A 20536-nucleotide genomic window follows, 5' to 3' on the forward strand; every position below is an offset into this window, starting at 1 on the left:
AACAAGGACAACTCCAGCTGACAAGTTTCAGATGGATTTTACCTGGATTCACCAAAGTGTCACGCACTGCATAAGCCCACTTCACAGCATCACCATTTCCTGCTCTCTAGGGTATTGATGGTCTTGTGTAGAACTACAGTGGTGGCTTCTTAAAGCTATCGCTAAACTCCAATGCCAAGAAGGCTAGGCTACAAAATGGATCCGCAGTCGCCCGTCTTACCCTGTCTCGTGCCCAGTGTTAGCAGTTTAATCCAGCCTGTTTTTTTCTGTGATTTCTGGTACTTGCACTTTTTATAATCCCACATACACGTTTTCTAGTGCCGTGACCCAGGTTTTAGCCAGCCAACTCTACCTGACAGAGGACAATCTGAGAACCCTGGTGCGGCCTGCAATCACACCTGCCAAGTAGCAACGGGTAATTATTGACACTTGGGTACCCACACGCTGTATCCTGCATGCAAATCCAGAAGCTATGTAAATATACTAATTCCACCCTGCACCCTACCTCTGCGCACCTGTAGTGATGCGACCGGCACCGACTGTAGGTGAAAACCAGTAATGGTCACCTGATACAAGAAAGACAGACAGACCCCGCCCACTTCGCAAACTCTGCTCGGAAACGAAACTGAAATGAACCTCACGTCTTCCACCTCTGCAGGATCATGGCTTCAGCGGACCTGCTCCGGGGCCTGAACGAGGAGGCCACCTGCTCTATATGCCTGGAATATTTCACAGACCCCGTGTCTGTGGAGTGCGGACATGTCTTCTGTCTGTCCTGTATTTCTGAGTACTGGATGGGTTGGCAAAACGACTGTCCGCAGTGCAGAGGAACATTTCCGAATAAAACCCTCCTGCCTAACAAGCAGCTGGCTAACGTGGCCGAAAAGTTAAAACAGCTTCAGACGCAGACCACCTCGCTCCATGGGGCGAACCTGTGCAAAGATCACGAGGAGAAGCTGAAACTGTTCTTGTTCTGTGAAGATGAGCACGAGCCCACCTGTGCGATCTGTCGCGAGTCTAACGACCACGAAGCTCACTCAGCGCGCCACATTCGCGAGGCTGCCCAGGAGCACAAGGTGAGTCTCACCCCTTGCTCCCCATTCAAGACTGTCAAGGAGTAAAACGTGTGGCAGGCGCATAACACTCATTGGACTACAAAGGCTCCCCATACCCACAGCCCCAGCCCTTCGTGTGTTTGGGCGGGGGCTGCTGCGGCTTCCAAGGGGAAATAGCCTTATAATACAGCAGTTACCACACACTCCCTTTTACCACACATCCTTTACCAGGCAATGCCTTTACCACGAATGCTTTTACAACAATGGTAAATATATCTCCTAAGTATACATAAATATATATATATACACACACACACACACACTATTCTCTCTAGATGCATATTGCATGATTGAACATAGCAAAATCATATCAAAACCTATACATTCCTTAAAAAATGAAAGCCACCCTTACCACAGAATTATTTGGGCCATTATATATATATATATATATATATATCACATATTACTACCTCCAAATAATCATTCCTGAAAAATAAGTACACCAATAGCATATAGCTCAAGTGAGCAAATGCAGTGAAATACATATGTCAAGCATTAGACATCGTGCATTTGTAACACTTAATAAAGTGCAAAATTGAGGAATGAAAGAAAAGGAAAAAGTGTAAGAAAAAGGTGAAATAATAACATTGCCAAATACATAATACTATAATTTGTTTTCGGTAGTCCCTCCGCACTTTATGAGTTAACTAAAATATGATACACTAGAGAGAGGTATCTGAAAATGGATACTGGAACTGGTGCCCCTGCAGTATAAAAATACCTGGGTGTTAGATGCTCTACTGTACACAACATGCATCTATCAAGCAGACATAGATGTACAACAGTTCAAACTATTACATGTATATATTGAACTTTATAAGGGCGATAGGAACATGAATCTAAAAGCATAACCAAAGAAAAAATAATAAGAATATAATTAAATAAACGAGAATAAAACATTAATGGAGATTCAAGGATTTTTTAGTACACTGACCGATGTTTCCCATAGGGTGATTGCAGCTAGCATCTTATGTATGACATTCTCATTTTTCATTTTATTTTATTTAGTTTTTTTCATTTTATGTTTTATTCTCACCTTTTCTGGGTGTTTCGCAGAATCAGGACATTTGTAAAGGCTCTTTAGTAAGTAATAGACACAAATTGCAATTTCGTAACCTTACCAAATCGCAATTTGGGTTTTTGACTTCATACCAAATCAGTAGTTTGGAAGAGTTGTATTTAGGATCTCCCTAACAAATGCCAATTCGGTGTGAGAAGTATTAATATTTTGCAACCAAAATCTGGATGCAAAACAATAATGTTTTATTGACTACACAAATGCAGTGGTAAGCCATTAACAAACGGAAAGGGGTCCCCTTTGAGAATACTAAAAAAAAAATCATTAATGCTCATGAGAAAGAGCCACTACAAAGCTGTTTTTTGCAAACCAGCCTATTAATAGAGAGGCTGCTTCGCAAAACAGAATGGAATTGGTAAAAACAGGTGTGCAGTTGCGTCCTCTGTTACCAAATCTATTCTTAGTACATTCTTAGTGCATCTGGCCACTAGATTCTTAGGGGGATGGAGACATGGCCACAGACCTGGCTAAAAAAGATAAGAAAATATTCTACGACTGTTTTGCTGCTCTTTCCCTTTCAGACAAATACATATAAAATATAATAATAATGGGCACACCTTAATTGAAAAATAAAGGCAAGTTTAAGCAATGAGAGGGAAATGTCGCATTTTGTGTCATGAAAGCTTAATTGTTTATTGCTATCACTGCAGATGTCTGGGTGTGTAACCAGTCAGTCACAGAATGAACTCATGGTTAGTGCACTGGGGAATAGTGAAGTTTATTTATAGTGCTACAAGGTCCTGGCGTGCAACTGAAAGCCCTGTGATTGTGCACGCTATTATATTAAAGTTGTATTACATACAGTGTAAGATAGGATGTAGCAAAGTGCATTAAATGATAAAGACCCTGATTAAGAGTTTCCGCAGGGGGTTATGAGTTTGGTGGCATTTACCACACCTGGCAATTATCGGGTGTGTTGAATATCTCACTCTTTTTCAAATTCCAACGGGGGAAAGAGTATGGTATTTTTCGTACCATGCAAACTTCAGTGTGTTAAGCTCTAAAATTCATGTTATTCCCTAAAAACTTGTAATTATTGATTTTATCACACCTGATAAATAACATTCTCAAGGTTTTTATCTGGTGCACCTGGATTACGACTCATTCTGTATTAGGGCCTAAGTGGTTAAGATAAAACAAGTGTGAGCAAAAATACTCTAACAAATATTAACATATTTTTATCTTTCCATAAAATACCTCACTCCAGAACTCAGCATCTAAAACTCTTACATTACCTCTGAAAAACAATAATCCTTGGTCACCTTGAAGGCCATCAAGTAAAGCTATCTATGCTGCATCCCAAGCAGCTTTTTCCTGGTCCAATTGTACACATTTGCATTTTCTTCTGGTAGGAGGCACCATGGTGAAAAGCCTTGCTTCTTCTTTCGCTCTCTTCCTCCTCCTTGGCTTCACAGAACAGTACGTCCCTCCTACCCCTTCAATCAAAACCACCTGAAGAGCCACATTATCCTTCTTGAATGTTTTTTTTTTTAACAGAAATTATGGGATCTGCTATTGTGAAATTTTAAACAATTTGTTGTTCCCAATAGATCCCACACACTTCAACCACTGAGGTTTTCCAAAAGCCATTTACAAGTAGGGGAGGCTTTGTTTATCTTTTCATTGCTTCTCGTGCCTTAGTCAGTGCTTAATTTGTGCTTATTGTTTCCGGTGCTGAGCACCGGCACTTATTTTTGAGGGCTGGCACTTATTGTTCTGCCTCAAGCATTTACTGCGAGCAAAAGACAGACATGGGAAAGACTGAGGAAGAGAAAAACACGTCACAAAGGTAGAAAGCATAAAGCTGCCAGAGTGAGTTTAAGGGGCAGGGAGTGGCTGTAAATGGATTAGGGAGACCCTAGATGGCTTCAGGATTACGCTGCCTCAGTACTCTGTGCTCTCACAATTAAATGCAGCAGCCGCGTGAGGGCTTTGGGCACCGGCACATATTTATTTACAAAGGTCAGCCTGACAGACACTCTTCATTTTCAGCTCAGACAACCAGGAGTGAGCCATGCCCGATTTGTGCAGACTCCTGGCTGCCTGAGCTGAACTTTGCTGGGCTGAGGAGGTCACAGCTCCTCTGGGCGTGACCTCCTCGGCTCAGCAAAGGTGCCTCGAGGCCCCCTCCTGGGTGACGAGGAAAGCGTCACCCATTGACACTCGCCCTGGGCGCTTCAGGTTTAAGCCCTGAAGCGCACAGGGCGAGTGTCAATCAGTGACACTTCGTCACAGAGTGGGGTGGGGTCAGCTGTCTCACTGACCCCATCCCACTCTGTGACGAGGCTGGGACTGCTGCCTTCCCTCTTTGGCTGACGAGGCTGGGACCTGTAGGCTGAAGGTAAGTGTGTGTGTGTATGTGTGTGATGTTTTAAATTGAATGTTTGGTGCGTGTGTGCATGTTTGAGTGTAATGAGTGTTGTGAATGGATGTGCGTGCTTGAGTGCGTGTGTGTGTGAAAGAATGAGTGTGTGCGATATTTTAAAATGAATGTTTGGTGCATGTTTGAATGGTATGAATGTTTTTAATGGATGTGTGTGCGTGTGTGAAAGAATGAGTGTGTCTGATGTTTTAAAATGAATGTTTGGTGCGTGCGTGCATGTTTGAATGGTATGAGTGTTGTTAATGGATGTGCGTGCGTGATTATCTGTTTGTGAAAGAATGAGTTTGTGTGTGTGTGTGCCCCACCCGCCACCCTCCCTCCTAAAGCTGCTGGCCGCCACTGCTTACAAAAGCCCCTTGCATGCTTTCACCATAGCTCTCTAAACTCATTTACTACCTACTCAGATCAGGTGGCAAATGTGTATGCTAAATCCCTCTGGAAAAGGGGATATTCTGCAGCATACCACCTGGTCAAAAAGGGGTCTGCACAGTAATTTCCTGTTCTGAGGTGTTTACATTGTACGTGCAAAGTACTTGTGAGTTGTTTCCGCACAGTACTGCAAGATTTCATCAACATTTGTTTGTTCGGCACTTCCCTAACTCTTGAGAGTGACAAAGCGCATATCTGGCAGAGGCATTGCTTTGTTTTATTATAGTGCTTTGAACCCCTTCATAAATTCAGGAACTATTTAAACAGAAAATGGAGGAAAAATTATACATTCATTTTGTCCATATTGAGTCCCCAGATTTTAGCATTAATTCGAAATAATGCCAATAGCCCTCCAAAGCTAGTCCACTTTCCTAAATCCAGGTAATTGTTGCCTTAAGCAACGTATTTTGTGGGTGCTCTTGGCCCTGTGTAGTGTGATGTTTTTTTCCTTCCACCGAGACTATTGTGGGATTGATTTGATGCACTTTTAGGACACACAACTGTGTGAATCTATGAGTTTGCACCACTCAAGGCTGTTCCTGCCACCTATGTGCAGTTGCTATGTAGTTTGCACTGTATATACAAAGACCACTCCATAGACGGCAGGGTTTTGCTAGTTCAGCCACGTCTGTCCTCACACTTGTCTCCTACACCCATGAGCAAGCATAGCTACACGCTTACTTATGACATACTTTAACAGTTTCAGCCATATCCACACACCAAAACACTACAGATAGGACAGACTGCACTCAAAACCTTCTGTCCATCAATTGGAATTGAATAAAGAAACGCCTCTGTCACTAATTTTCTCTTCAATTTCATGCAGAGGCACAGCAACAAAACTTATAAAGTGCATAACTCTGATGTAAACACATAACATCTTCCCCCCCCCCCCGCGAGAGGCTAGAAAATTCAAAAATATTAACAAATATTGACAAAATAGGTCCCCAGCTTCCAGTAATGATTCAGGCGGGGGTCCCCGGATTTCCATGATGATCTAGTGGAGGTCCCCGGGTTCCATTAATGTTAAAGTGGGGGTCCACAGAAATCAAAAGGTTGGGAACCACTGATCTAAGGCACTACATGGAGTAGCTTGCTACCCCTCTGCAAGCATGTGCTGGCACCTCGTTAAAGAGTATAAAGAACTGTATAAGTGCAACCAAAATACAATTCAACATTATTGTACCCTACCCTATGAGTCGATAATAAGGAAATACAGTACTAGACAAATCTCTATTGACAGAACCTATCTCTGCTTTCTATAAATGTACAGTCTCTACTTAGACCCTGATTCAAAGTTGTGTTTTAAATTCTGTTCCATGTGCAAATGGATGTCTGCTCTTAGATCGGAATTCTAAAATGTGCATCAATACCTCACACCAGGGTAGCAGCAATTAGCGCGTGCAGTAATTAGCACCTGAATTCTACTTAACTGGGAATCATGGCCTTAGTCTCCAAATTGCTCTTTGCAATTCTATTGTGATGATATCCATACAGGTATATATATAGCTTATCATATATTAGTCTCAGTTTGGGGTCACCAAGCCCACATAGTTTGCGCATTTTTCCTACCTGCTGTACCTTTAGCACTTTTAATTGCCCAGATGATGAATCTAAGATCTGTATCTGTGGTTGTTACACCTGCTGTTACCTTCATTTTTAACAGTTGTTTTCATCTGGCACTGTCATCAGTGGAAGGAAAAATTTTTTTTTGCAAGTTCCTTTTGAAGACGTTAGGCTTGGAATACAGGGGAAAAGCTAATTACAGGCTCATTTTTAGTTTTCCAGCAATCCATAAACTCAGGCTTCACAAAGTCTTGAAAACACCAGCTACTTGATGCTAGATGGATGAGTCTAAGGCCTGGTTTAGGCATCGAGACTACCTCTGTGGCTATACTGAATGAGAGCAGATAAGATTACAATTAAGGCATTTCCACCCGCTTTATCCCGGATGTTGCAGTTGTGTTGTCCTGTTACCTCCATATGAGGAACACAAAAATAACCTTTTTTATTCTTCACCACTTCAAAGCCCGTGTTTTGTAATATGAGACTGACATATGCCAATGCTTGCTAAACTTCCCTTTCTGCGTTGGCTAATTACAAGTTTCAAAATCTTCAGAATATGGCAGCGTGACGTGTCATGAATTCCAGGGAATTCAGGAGGCTCTCCGAGGCTGGCTGTAAGCTGCACAGGTTGCCAGTTTTGATAAAGTGCTTTGCTTTGCATACAGCGCCTATTATGAAGCAGGCCCCATGTTGTGTTTGCTTCCTAGTCTAATCTGTTTTAGGATGGCTTGGTGAGGAGGGAGGTAGGGGCATACCCCTCCTCTTTTGCTTTTGCTGCTTTCTCTTTAGATTTAGGAAGGGTATTTATATCTATTTTATGAATAATTAGCTTTAATATTTCCTGCTATTGTTAGTTGATTCAGCGCCAAGATGCCTTAGGGCATTTGTTGCACTAAATAAGTAACAACTCAGCTCATATCTTTGATGTACAGGTTTTCAGTTTATTCAGTTGGTGCCTCCAGGCTCTAAATGAAGGTCTGGTAGCAATTATGGAGGAAATTGAGCTGAAATCATGGGTTGTGGCTTTTGTCCCAAGGTGATGGAGCATTGTCACCTGAGTAATAGCTCAGTTATGTGATGCCTAGCCTAAGGGTAGACTGAAAGATAGCCAAGCTAAGTGAAGCCTATGTATATCACTGACTAGAGGTATAGCTCTGCCACCTAAATCAAACACCTCTATTATTAGTTTCTCAGAGTGCATTGTAAGACAAATGTAGAATGTGGTTTAACATATGCTTTGTGTGGTTTTTCACTAACGTAGTGCCTGTGCAAAGACAGTGCGCACACACTTGGGGGCAGCCGCAAAATTCTTGTATAACCTAATTCTTCTGTCAAACTAAGCCTGGGCTTCTCAAAAGTAGTGTAACTCTGATATTCTTAATATAAGGTTACCAACCAACAGCAGCGTTGCATAATGAAAAGAAACTTTGTGGACTACTTATTCCAGTGTTACAATAGCACACTGGAAACTATGTTGTCCACCTGGTGTCTTGCTTGTGCCCCATTGAAGGCTGTCAATGCCAGAGTGATTGTAGAAATACTGGAATCAACCCACCATTGAAGGACCTTCACCCCCATTTTGAAACCTACATGATTGTGTGGAGGTTGAGGGAGAGATATTATAATCATGAGATCCTCTGAATGAGGGGTTGCTTGTGCTCCTGTTCACAAAGGACGATGTTCAAGCTTGACTGTTCCACTGGGGCAGGACAAAGCTTGATTTGCAGATGAACAGTGCCTGTCTGGATTAGCAAAATGGACATAAAATGATGGAGTGGCATGTGCCCAGTTTGTTTTCAGCCAACAAATTGAAGCTGGAGGGACAAAACAATAGTAAATAGCTGTTAGAAATATGGGCCTCTAGTTGGCAAAAGTATGCGCCCAGTCTAAATAGGGACCACCACCACTCTAGTTAGGGTAAGTAAAATGCACACTATAAGTTAACATGTGCTCACCCTGTGGTAGCTTGGCACAGAGCAGCCAGGCTTATCCAAAGAGGTAATATGTAAAGTATTTGTGCAACACACCGACACATTAGCACAATGAAAACACCAGAAAAGGACTCCACACAGGCTTAGGAAAATAGACAATAATTTTATAAATAAAACAAGATCAAAATAACAGAAAACCAATGAGTAGAAGTCAAGATATGGATTTTAGAACAATAAAAAAGTTCTACCGATTAAAAGCAAATAGCGGTTTAGGGGTTACTTGAGGTCGTGCTGGACGGGAGCAAAGTCAAAAGTTCAAGCGGACTGTGATGGATGGGTACAGGAGCCATGCAGTCCTGGAGAACAGAGTAAGAACGAGAATCTTGGTTGCAAGCACGAGATGCATAGAAGATGCGTCAATGTCACTTTTGCAGTTGAGGGATGTGTTGATTTTTTCCAAATATTAATGGCGATGCGTTGGTTTCCAAAGATGAGCATCAAAGCTGCAATGCTTTGATTCTGAAGCTGATGCTCTGGACTTCTCCACGTCGTCAAAGGGATGCGTCAGTTTCCTTCAGGGATGGTGGTTATGCAGTGGTTTCAGTGCTTTGTCAATGCCAATGTGCTGGATGTCGCTTCCAGCAGGCAGGGGATGCAGCAGTTCTGGAGGTGCTGCTCGGGCCCCAAGTGTGTTGTGCTGGTTTTACTCGTGCAAAAGGGGTCAATTTATAAGATGTCACTTCCAGCAAGCATGTGACGTTTCAATTTCGCTGGTACAAGTACCTGGGTCCACTTCCAGTGAACCAGGCACGGGAGCAGGGGTAGAGAATTTGATATCCCTGAGTCTCTGCAAACAAGAGGCAAGCCAACTAGCCCTTGGAGATCACTTTGGGGTGCAAAGGCAGAGTCCAGCTCTCCCTCAGCAAGTTCAAAGAGCAGCAGGACAGCATAGAAGATAAGCAATCCTTTGCAAAGGAACAGTCCAGCTCTTCCTCAGCAAAGTCACAGAGCAGCACGACAGCACAGTAGATAAGCAATTCTTCCAGGGCAGCAGTCCATTAAAGTTACCATCCTTGGTGCAGCTCCGATTCTTGTGCTGCACTTAGACAGCTAAGTGCTCCTCTACTCCCTGCTAGGTTTGCTCAATTCACCCTGCATATGAATGCATAAAGACTCTACTGTGCCTGGCTGATAGTATTTATAGTGTTATTCCTGTGTAAGGTGCAAATGTATAGTAGCTATCTGGAGGTGGAAATGTGAATCACTGAGGTAATGGTAGCCTTTTCTCAGTGTAGGAATGCAAGGTGTGGGGAGATTACACACAAGGTCCACATGGTGAAAATGAAGGTTGTAGTGACTTGGTTTAGATAGGGTAGAAGAGAGAGGTCTGAAAACATGACTGCCTGAATGATTCTCATTATGAAGTCAGTGGTCTGAGAGATCCTTGTCCCAGGCCCAATTTTGTACCGGTAGTAATACTCTAACCATCACGCGCCTCTGTTTCTTCATGAGCACGTTTAGTGACGATCTGGACCATTGGACCAAAGGTAGGATAAGCAACTATCTAACTGCCTCCTTCCATTAATTCGAGCATTAAAGCCTGATCACATGACGTGCTTCCATGCAACATCTGGATGTGTGAAGTTGCTGTTCCTACAAATGTCTGTGGCTTGTACTATCCCAGCGTGAAATCTCTGTTCTCGTGTTGAATCTATTTTATAGAGGGTAAAACACACATTACCTGATGGGCACAGGCAATGTGTTGGCTGTTTTCTAGTGCATAGTTAGGCTGGCATCCACTCTTAGAGCATATTTGTACTGACTGATGGGGTGGAAGATTCACTTTCAGTTGCTGTTCTCAGTTTTAAACAAAATATTATGTGTGTGAAGTGCAAATGTTATGCTGTCAATGCACCATTCTTCTAAAGGAAATGGTCTACTGTCAGCACTGGGATCCTCTGATACTTCTCTCAGAAGCCTACCTTCCAGTGCTACTCACTCTGATTGGAGAATCCACAGAGTATTAGAGTGGCTTTACAAGGGGGAAGGAAATAAAGAAGAGTGGGGAAGGAGACCTGAAATAAAGCTGGACTAAATTAATTCACAGATGAATTTCAAACAAGAGATAGTATGCTTGAATGTATGTTTTAAGACAAGAATGTAACCTGTGATAACCTGAGGAATAAACACACTCAGGGCTTCTAATGCTTAAGTTGTCCTATTTCAAACAAACGTCTTCACAAGTCTTTGTAAATGGCAACTTTGTGACTGAGTTTCTAAGATCTTGATTGTCCTTATTTCTGGAGTCTTTTATCCTTTGAGAACTAATTAGCCATTGAGCACCACCTTGTTTTACTTCACACTTCTTTCAAGTAAATCCTAAAAGATTAACCACTTGAAGGTTGCATTCTTCACTTTCAAGAAAGTTCCCCCTTTTGTAATGGAGTTCAACGTTGTACCACTCTCCAGGACGTCTTAACAGGAACGGGCGCATCTGCTCTTTAGCACCAAGATGGCCGCCAAGTGTTGAATTTTTCATGAGAGTTCAGAATTCTCCTGGGATTGGCAAAACAGGAGTCTTCATGGTTTGGGAAGGAGTCAGTCTGAATTTGGTGGCCATCTTGGACTGGAGTGGAGCCAAAAAGAGAGTGCCAGCAAAACCACTACCACCTTCTAGCTGACCAATTACGTTGACCACAGTGCTGCGGTGCACCATTTGTCTTTGGATATGACATGTGTAGCATGGGGGGTTCTTAATTATAGTTACAACATGACTAGATGGGATTGGCAGCATCCCATGACTCCTACAAAAGAGTTAATTGAATATTTGAAGCGTGATTCTCTTCTCCCAATTTGGGATTCAGAAACGAAACCATGTGGATGGTGGGATGCAACACCTTACACCACCTAACTGAGAGTTTGATGGGATCTTTGGACTCAGAAAGGGGTATGGTAATCAAATTCAATAAACACCAATTTATCAACATGAACAATTTAATTCATATTAGCCAATTTAAACAAATTGAGACACCATGACCAATTTGGCCACAGAAAGAATGCCAAGCTGATTTATGTTTCAAGATTTTATTACAACCACAATGCCAAGGTAATGTAAATGGTACTCAAATCTGTTATAAACATACATGAAAAACATAGGCTGTTCAAAATGTCTGAATAAATTCAATCTACTAAGCATTAGAACTATCAAATACTCCAACAAAATAACAGAAATTAATAACACAATAATCTGAGCAACTGCATCTGATTTCAGGTTGATTGATGGTGACGTTAATACAAATTTAAATCAGACAGTGATAATCAATTTTGGGTTTGAGTCATCCCTATTTCTATCACAAAATTGGATTGCAATGTGTGGGGAGGGGCTGGCACAGGTGGTAAAATCAAAAGACAAAAATAATTTGGAAAATCATCTAACTAGGAAATGTAAGTATAAAAAAAACACAGGTTTGCTAAGCTAAAAAAGAAAACAAGAACATAGCATTGCAGGTGATCTGTATACCTCTCCTTATGGGACAGCAACCACAAAGGATTTGTCGATCCAGAGTGCTAACAGCTGCACAGCATTAGTTGAGAGCAGCATTTGGGGCAGTGCAGAACACGAGCTGCACATAGGGCAGAGTATCAGTTCAGAATATGCTGGGCATATTAGTGATGAACGGCATAAGCAATGGGGCAAATACAAGAAGGCGACTAGGTTATCCCAAAGGCATTTAAAAGATGAGAAACAAGCATAACTCTCAGTACAAGAGAGGTACTGACTCTAAGGATGGCCAAAGAAGACTAACTCCTTTGTCAAATTATCTTTGTGTTTGCTGGTCTGTATTTTATATAAATCATGAATCACCATTTCTGGATATTGATCATTCTTATTGCCTAATGGAAGTATTTGATAATAAACTGATTTAGGTGTTATTTTTGACAAGCCTGCTACTGAGCTGGTGATGATATCTGTGTTTGTTAGCTCTGAATCATTACCAATAGGCATCTCCAAGTTTGTCAACATTATCAACACATCCTTGTCACCTGCTGTTAATTCTGTTGTGGGTTTCCATTGTATTTCTGACTTTTTGTTTGATGTTTTGGCTACCATGGATATCTTCTTCAATTTGAATTTCCTTATGTATTTGTACAAGTCTATTCTTGTTTGAACAATGTCTATGTGGGCTATGGGGCAGAAATGTAACCTTTTTGCAGAAGGGAAGTTTCCGATGTTGTAAATTGTCTTGTGCTAAGATTAATTACATTTAATGTCCTTGTGCTTTGGGCCCTGGTAGATCTCGCCTTCACCTTGTTGACCTCTTCTTGTTTGCTTCTTTTTCTGCCCCACCCTCTGCCTTTCCCTCTGCCCCTTACAGACATACCACTTCTGTCTTTGTTTTGTTGTTCTAAGGCGAGGCGCAGCTCATTTAAAAGAGTCATCTTTCTAGATGGTTGCCAGGTGCTGCCCTCTGTATCACTTAAATCCAAATGTGAAGCCAAACAAAATAGTACAGCAGCAAATATATTCTTAGATGAAACAGAAGGAAACCAAGAAACACAGACACATATAGGCATTTCTAAGACTATGAACAAATTAAATACCAAGGGTAAATTAAGAGAATGGAAGAGACTTTCTCAGAAGGAAATAAACAAATGGTGGGAAGTTTTCTCTTTAAAAAAATACGTGGAGGTTAAACGAGTCCCCCGGGGGCTGCGAATTTCAATCATGCCAAATCATTTTGATGCAAGTGGGGGATTATTACAAGAATGGGGCGAACATATCCTACAGTCATCGATGGGATTAGTACTAATTTTGATTAAACATGCAGAGATTGCTTTAGCAAACATTCAAACACAGCTGAAAACAATCAAAACTGAATTAGAAGGTCTAACATTTTCAGAAGAGGAACGAAAATTAAAACAGGATATTGCTGCAAGATTAGACATAATCAAATCAAATCAAATCAAATCATTAGCATTTATAAAGCGCGCTACTCACCCGTGCGGGTCTCAAGGCGCTAGGGACAAAGGGGGTGGTTATTGCTGCTCGAACAGCCAGGTCTTTAGGAGTCTCCGGAAAGCGGAGTGGTCCTGGGTGGTCCTGAGGCTGGTGGGGAGGGAGTTCCAGGTCTTGGCCGCCAGGAAGGAGAAAGATCCCCCACCCGCCGTGGAGCGTCAGATGCGAGGGACGGCGGCGAGTGCGAGGCCAGAGGAGCGGAGGGGGCGGGTGGGGACGTAGAAGTTGAGGCGTCTGTTGAGGTATTCCGGTCCCTTGTTGTGGAGGGCTTTGTGTGCGTGGGTGAGAAGTCGGAAGGTGATCCTTTTGCTGACTGGGAGCCAATGCAGGTGTCTCAGGTGTGCGGAGATGTGGCTGCTGCGGGGTACGTCGAGGATGAGGCGGGCCGAGGCGTTTTGAATGCGTTGTAGGCGATTTTGGAGTTTGGCTGTGGTCCCGGCGTAGAGGGTGTTGCCGTAGTCCAGGCGGCTCGTGACGAGGGCGTGGGTCACGGTTTTTCTGGTGTCGGCGGGGATCCAGCGGAAGATCTTGCGGAGCATGCGGAGGGTGAGGAAGCAGGCGGAGGACACGGCGTTAACTTGCTTGGTCATGGTGAGAAGAGGGTCCAAGATGAAGCCGAGGTTGCGGGCGTTGTCTGCGGGGGTCTGTGCGGTGCCGAGGGCCGTGGGCCACCAGGAGTCGTCCCAGGCGGACGGGGTGTTGCCGAGGATGAGGACTTCAGTTTTTTCAGAGTTCAGCTTTAGGCGGCTGAGCCTCATCCAATCTGCGACGTCCTTCATACCCTCTTGTAGGTTGGTCTTGGCGCTGGCGGGGTCCTTGGTGAGGGAGAGTATAAGTTGGGTGTCGTCGGCGTAGGAGGTGATGATGATGTCGTGCTTGCGTACGATGTTGGCGAGGGGGCTCATGTAGACATTGAAGAGTGTCGGGCTGAGTGATGAGCCTTGAGGTACGCCGCAGATGATCTCAGTGGGTTCTGAGCGAAACGGAGGGAGGTAGACTCTTTGGGAGCGGTTTGCGAGGAAGGAGGCGATCCAGTCCAGGGCCTGGTCTTGGATCCCGGTGGAGCAGAGGCGGGTGATTAGGGTGCGGTGACAGACGGTGTCAAAGGCAGCCGAGAGGTCGAGAAGAATGAGGGCGACTGTTTCACCGCTGTCCATCAGGGTTCTGATGTCGTTTGTGACTGAGATGAGAGCGGTTTCAGTGCTGTGGTTGGTTCGGAATCCGGTCTGTGAGGGGTCGAGCAGGTTGTTGTCTTCCAGGAAGGTGGTCAGCTGTTTGTTGACGGTCTTCTCTATTACTTTGGCTGGGAAAGGCAGAAGGGAGATGGGGCGGAAGTTTTTCAGGTCGCTCGGGTCAGCCGTAGGTTTCTTTAGTAGGGCGTTGACTTCGGCGTGTTTCCAGCATTCGGGGAAGGTAGCAGAAGAAAAAGAAGAGTTGATGATGGTCTGGAGGTGCGGGGCGATGATGTCGTCGGCTTTGTTAAAGATGAAGTGCGGGCAGGGGTCCGAAGGGGCGCCGGAGTGGATAGAGTTCATGATGGATTTGGTTTCTTCCGTGCAGATGTGGGTCCAGTTGTTCAGGGTGATGGTCGGGGATGTGGGTTCTGTGGTGTTTGGTTGGGTCTGGTGTCCGAAGCTGTCGTGGAGGTCGCTGATCTTGCGATGGAAGAAAGTGGCAAGGGATTCGTATAGATCCTGTGAGGGCGTGACGGCGTTGGCGTTGGCGCTGGGATTGGAGAACTCCTTGATGATGCTGAAGAGTTCTCTGCTGTTGTGGCTGTTTTTGTCCAGTCTGTCGGTGAAAAAATTCCTTTTGGCAGCGCGGATCAGGTGGTGGTGTTCGCGGGTAGCGTTCTTGAGGGCGGTCATGTGGTCAGCGGTGCGGTCCTTGCGCCAGGCTTTCTCAAGTGCGCGACAAGTTTTCTTTGATTCTTTGAGGGTGTCAGAGAACCAGAGGGGTTTCTTGGTGTTGTTCTGTCGCTGCAAGCGTTTGAGGGGAGCAAGGTTGTCTGCGCAGTTGGAGATCCAGTTTGTGAGGTTGAGGGCTGCGTCGTTGGGGTCGGTAGTGAGGGTGGGTTGGTTGGCGGCGAGTGCGGAGAAGAGTGGCTCTTCAGGGATCTTGTTCCACTGTCGGCGAGGGATGGGTTGAGTGCGGAGGTGGCGGGTCTCGCGTCGGAATGTGAAGTGGACGCAGCTGTGGTCGGTCCAATGTAGGGCAGAGGCGTGGCTGAAGAAGACGTGTTTGCTGGCGGAGAAGATAGGGTCGAGTGTGTGTCCGGCGATGTGGGTGGCAGTGTTCACCAGTTGTTTGAGGCCGAGGTTGGCGAGGTTGTCGAGCAGGATGGTGGTGTTGGGGTCGTTGTTTTGTTCCAGATGGAAGTTGAGGTCGCCTAGGAGGATGTAGTCCGGTGAGGCGAGGGCGTGCGGGGAGATGAAGTCGGCGATGGCGTCGCTGAATGGGGCGCGAGGTCCGGGAGGACGGTAGACGAGGGATCCTCTGAGGGTGGTCCTCGGGTCGGTGCAAATCTGAAAATGCAGGTGTTCAGCGGCGAGAGGGGAGTCTTCAGTGGAGGTGGTGACGCTGATGGAGTCTTTGAAGACGATGGCGATACCTCCTCCTACTTGGTTGGTGTGGTCTTTCCTGGAGATCTTGTAGGCTTCGGGGATGGCGGTGGCGATGTCTGGAGCAGAGGAGGCGTTCATCCAGGTCTCCGTGATGAAGGCGACGTCCGGTGCTGTGGAGTCTAGGAGGTCCCAGAGTTCAACGGCGTGTTTGTGAACGGAGCGAGCGTTGACTAGGATGCACTTGAGGTGGTTGATGGCGCGTGGGCTTGTGGTCGTAGTTGTTGCGTGGTGGAAGATGCGTTTGCAGGAGTTGCAGGCGAAGGGTCCATGGGTGCGTTTGGGGTGAGCTTGGAAGCAGGTGTTGGAGCGTCCTGGGTTGAGGGCATGGAGGGTGGTGGGGTCGTAGCGGATCAGCGGGGCTTGGGAGAGCTGGGGACCAGGGGTATTGGCGCTGGGCGCGGGCCAGGCGCGGACGGGCGCAGATGGGCTTGCCTCTGGCGCGCCTCCGGCGCACCAGCGGCGCACCCGCTACACGCGCCCGCTGCGTGGACGCGCAGCGGCCGCCATATGAGGTAGGAGGGGGCGGGGAGGGGTCAGCTGGGGGCGAATGGGAGCTGGGGGGCGGGGGCGTGCAGGAGGTCGCGGCGGGAAAGCGCGAGGGAGGGGGTGGACAGGTAGAGTGAGAAGAGCTGGGGGAGGGGGGTTTAAGGGTGGAGGGGGGAGAGTGTTAGGAGGTTTAGGAGATTAGGGAGAAAGATAGGTGTAGGGTTGTGAAGATAGGGGAGGGGGGTTGTAGAGGTGGGTGAGGGTGAGAGGTAGAGTGAGGGGATAGGAAGATAGGTAATAGAGGGGGTGGCGGGAGGGGGGAGAGATAGAGAAATAGGTAGAGAGAAAAGGTAGATAGAGAAATCGATAGATAGGGAAAAAGATAGAGAGATAGGAAGATAGGAGGAGGTGGAGAGTGAGGGAGTTGGATAGTGGGATAGAGAGATGGAGAGATAGGTAGATAGGAGGAGTGAGGGAGGTAGAAAGTGAACGGGTTAGATAGGGGAGATAGATGGGGGATGCGAGTGGGGGAGGGGGATGAGGCAGGAGCAGGAGGGCAGGCGCGGGGAGAAGAGGACGGAGGAGGCAGAAGAGCCGAAGGCAGAAGACAAGAAGACAAGAAGACAAGAAGACAAGAAGACAAGAAGAACAGAAGAACAGAAGAAAAGAAGAACAGAAGAAAAGAAGAACAGAAGAAAAGAAGAACAGAAGAAAAGAAGAACAGAAGACCGGAAGGACTGAAGACCGGAAGGACTGAAGACCGGAAGGACTGAAGACCGGAAGGACTGAAGACCGGAAGGACTGAAGACCGGAAGGACTGAAGACCGGAAGAACAGAAGAAACACAGAAGAACACAGAAGAACACAGAGGAAGACAGAAGAACACAGAGGAAGACAGAAGAACACAGAGGAAGACAGAAGAACACAGAGGAATACAGAAGAACACAGAGGAAGACAGAAAAACACAGAGGAAGACAGAAAAACACCGAGGAAGAAAGGAGAACACCGAGGAAGAAAGGAGAACACCGAGGAAGACAGAAGAACACCGAGGAAGACAGAAGAACACCGAGGAAGACAGAAGAACACCGAGGAAGACAGAAGAACACCGAGGAAGACAGAAGAACACCGAGGAAGACAGAAGAACACCGAGGAAGACAGAAGAACACTGAGGAAGACAGAAGAACACTGAGGAAGACAGAAGAACACTGAGGAAGACAGAAGAACACTGAGGAAGACAGAAGAACACTGAGGAAGACAGAAGAACACAGAGGAATACAGAAGAACACAGAGGAATACAGAAGAACACAGAGGAAGAAAGGAGAACACCGAGGAAGACAGAAGAACACCGAGGAAGACAGAAGAACACCGAGGAAGACAGAAGAACACCGAGGAAGACAGAAGAACACCGAGGAAGACAGAAGAACACCGAGGAAGACAGAAGAACACCGAGGAAGACAGAAGAACACCGAGGAAGACAGAAGAACACCGAGGAAGACAGAAGAACACTGAGGAAGACAGAAGAACACTGAGGAAGACAGAAGAACACTGAGGAAGACAGAAGAACACCGAGGAAGACAGAAGAACACCGAGGAAGACAGAAGAACACCGAGGAAGACAGAAGAACACCGAGGAAGACAGAAGAACACCGAGGAAGACAGAAGAACACCGAGGAAGACAGAAGAAGACCGAGGAAGACAGAAGAAGACCGAGGAAGACAGAAGAAGACCGAGGAAGACAGAAGAAGACAGAGGAACACAGAAGAACACAGAAGAACACGGAGGAAGATACAAAAGACGAAGAGACAGAGTGCAGAAGACCACAGCAGAAGATGAGGAAGAAGAGAAGAGGAGAGAAGACGGGGAGAAGAGAAGTACAGAAGAAGAATACAGACGAGGAGAGAGGAGGAAGAACAGAGAAGAAGAAAAGAGGAAAAGAAGCAGGAGCAGGAGAGAGGGTGAGTAGCGCGGGGCAGAACGAGGGGCTGGGAGGTGGGGGGTACTTACTGTGAGGTGGGTCTCAGGAACTCAGGAACCTGGAGGAGCTGCAGTGGCAGGGGGAGCGACCTACCCTTGGGTCAAGGGTCGCTACCACTGTCACGCAGCGGCCGCCATATGAGGTAGGAGGGGGCGGGGAGGGGTCAGCTGGGGGCGAATGGGAGCTGGGGGGCGGGGGCGTGCAGGAGGTCGCGGCGGGAAAGCGCGAGGGAGGGGGGGGACAGGTAGAGTGAGAAGAGCTGGTGGAGGGGGGTTTAAGGGTGGAGGGGGGAGAGTGTTAGGAGGTTTAGGAGATTAGGGAGAAAGATAGGTGTAGGGTTGTGAAGATAGGGGAGGGGGGGTTGTAGAGGTGGGTGAGGGTGAGAGGTAGAGTGAGGGGATAGGAAGATAGGTAATAGAGGGGGTGGCGGGAGGGGGGAGAGATAGAGAAATAGGTAGAGAGAAAAGGTAGATAGAGAAGTCGATAGATAGGGAAAAAGATAGAGAGATAGGAAGATAGGAGGAGGTGGAGAGTGAGGGAGTTGGATAGTGGGATAGAGAGATGGAGAGATAGGTAGATAGGAGGAGTGAGGGAGGTAGAAAGTGAACGGGTTAGATAGGGGAGATAGATGGGGGATGCGAGTGGGGGAGGGGGATGAGGCAGGAGCAGGAGGGCAGGCGCGGGGAGAAGAGGACGGAGGAGGCAGAAGAGCTGAAGGCAGAAGACAAGAAGAAAAGAAGAAAAGAAGAAAAGAAGAACAGAAGACCGGAAGGACTGAAGACCGGAAGGACTGAAGACCGGAAGGACAGAAGAAACACAGAAGAACACAGAAGAACAGAGAGGAATACAGAAGAACACCGAGGAAGACAGAAGAACAGAGAAGAATACAGAAGAACACAGAGGAAGACAGAAGAACACAGAGGAAGACAGAAGAACACAGAGGAAGAAAGGAGAACACCGAGGAAGACAGAAGAACACCGAGGAAGACAGAAGAACACCGAGGAAGACAGAAGAACACTGAGGAAGACAGAAGAACACCGAGGAAGACAGAAGAACACTGAGGAAGACAGAAGAAGACAGAGGAACACAGAAGAACACAGAAGAACACGGAGGAAGATACAAAAAACGAAGAGACAGAGTGCAGAAGACCACAGCAGAAGATGAGGAAGAAGAGGAGAGAAGACGGGGAGAAGAGAAGTACAGAAGAAGAATACAGACGAGGAGAGAGGAGGAAGAACAGAGAAGAAGAAAAGAGGAAAAGAAGCAGGAGCAGGAGAGAGGGTGAGTAGCGCGGGGCAGAACGAGGGGCTGGGAGGTGGGGGGTACTTACTGTGAGGTGGGTCTCAGGAACTCAGGAACCTGGAGGAGCTGCAGCGGCAGGGGGAGCGACCTACCCTTGGGTCATACATGAGGAAACAGTTAAAACATGCAAACAGTTCAAATTTCAAAGGGACAAAGTGTATTATGAGGTGGGTCATATTTTCACTTTTGCCAAAAGATATAATACAATCAGACAAAAGGAGCAATGTGATGCAGCAAGGGCAGCATACTTGGAGACAGATTCTTTAACTACAGATACGGATTGAAGTGATGCAGAGGGCAGCACCTGGCAACCATCTAGAATGATGACTCTTTTGCATGAGATGCGCCTCCCCTTAGAACAACAAAACAAAGACAAAAGTGGTATGTCCGTAAGGGGCAGAGGGCGGGGCAGAAAAAGAAGCAAACAAGAACAGGACAACAAGGTGAAGGCAGGAGCTACCAGGGCCCAAAGTACAAGGACATTCAAGAATTAAATGTAACTAATTTTACCACACGACAATTAACAACATCGGAAACTTCCCTTCTGAAAAAAGGCTTACATTTCTGCCCCGTAACCCACATAAACATTGTTCAAACAAGAATAGACTTGTACAAATACATAAGGAAATTCA

The 20536-nt window shown here is 46.0% G+C and overlaps 1 protein-coding gene across 2 annotated transcripts in view; it reads left to right on the forward strand.

The window, feature by feature from the left end:
• The first annotated feature begins 626 nt into the window (after positions 1–626).
• Positions 627–20536, forward strand: part of LOC138299191 (E3 ubiquitin-protein ligase TRIM39-like) — a 170307-nt gene continuing 150397 nt past the window's right edge. For both annotated transcript variants that reach the window (XM_069237289.1, XM_069237290.1), the window contains exon 1: positions 627–1076. In XM_069237289.1, the coding sequence (XP_069093390.1) occupies positions 663–1076 (414 nt within the window). In that variant the 5' untranslated portion in view covers positions 627–662. The remainder of the gene's footprint in view (positions 1077–20536) is intronic.

This window comes from Pleurodeles waltl, chromosome 6 (assembly GCF_031143425.1).
Source record: "Pleurodeles waltl isolate 20211129_DDA chromosome 6, aPleWal1.hap1.20221129, whole genome shotgun sequence".
Taxonomy (NCBI): domain Eukaryota; kingdom Metazoa; phylum Chordata; class Amphibia; order Caudata; family Salamandridae; genus Pleurodeles; species Pleurodeles waltl.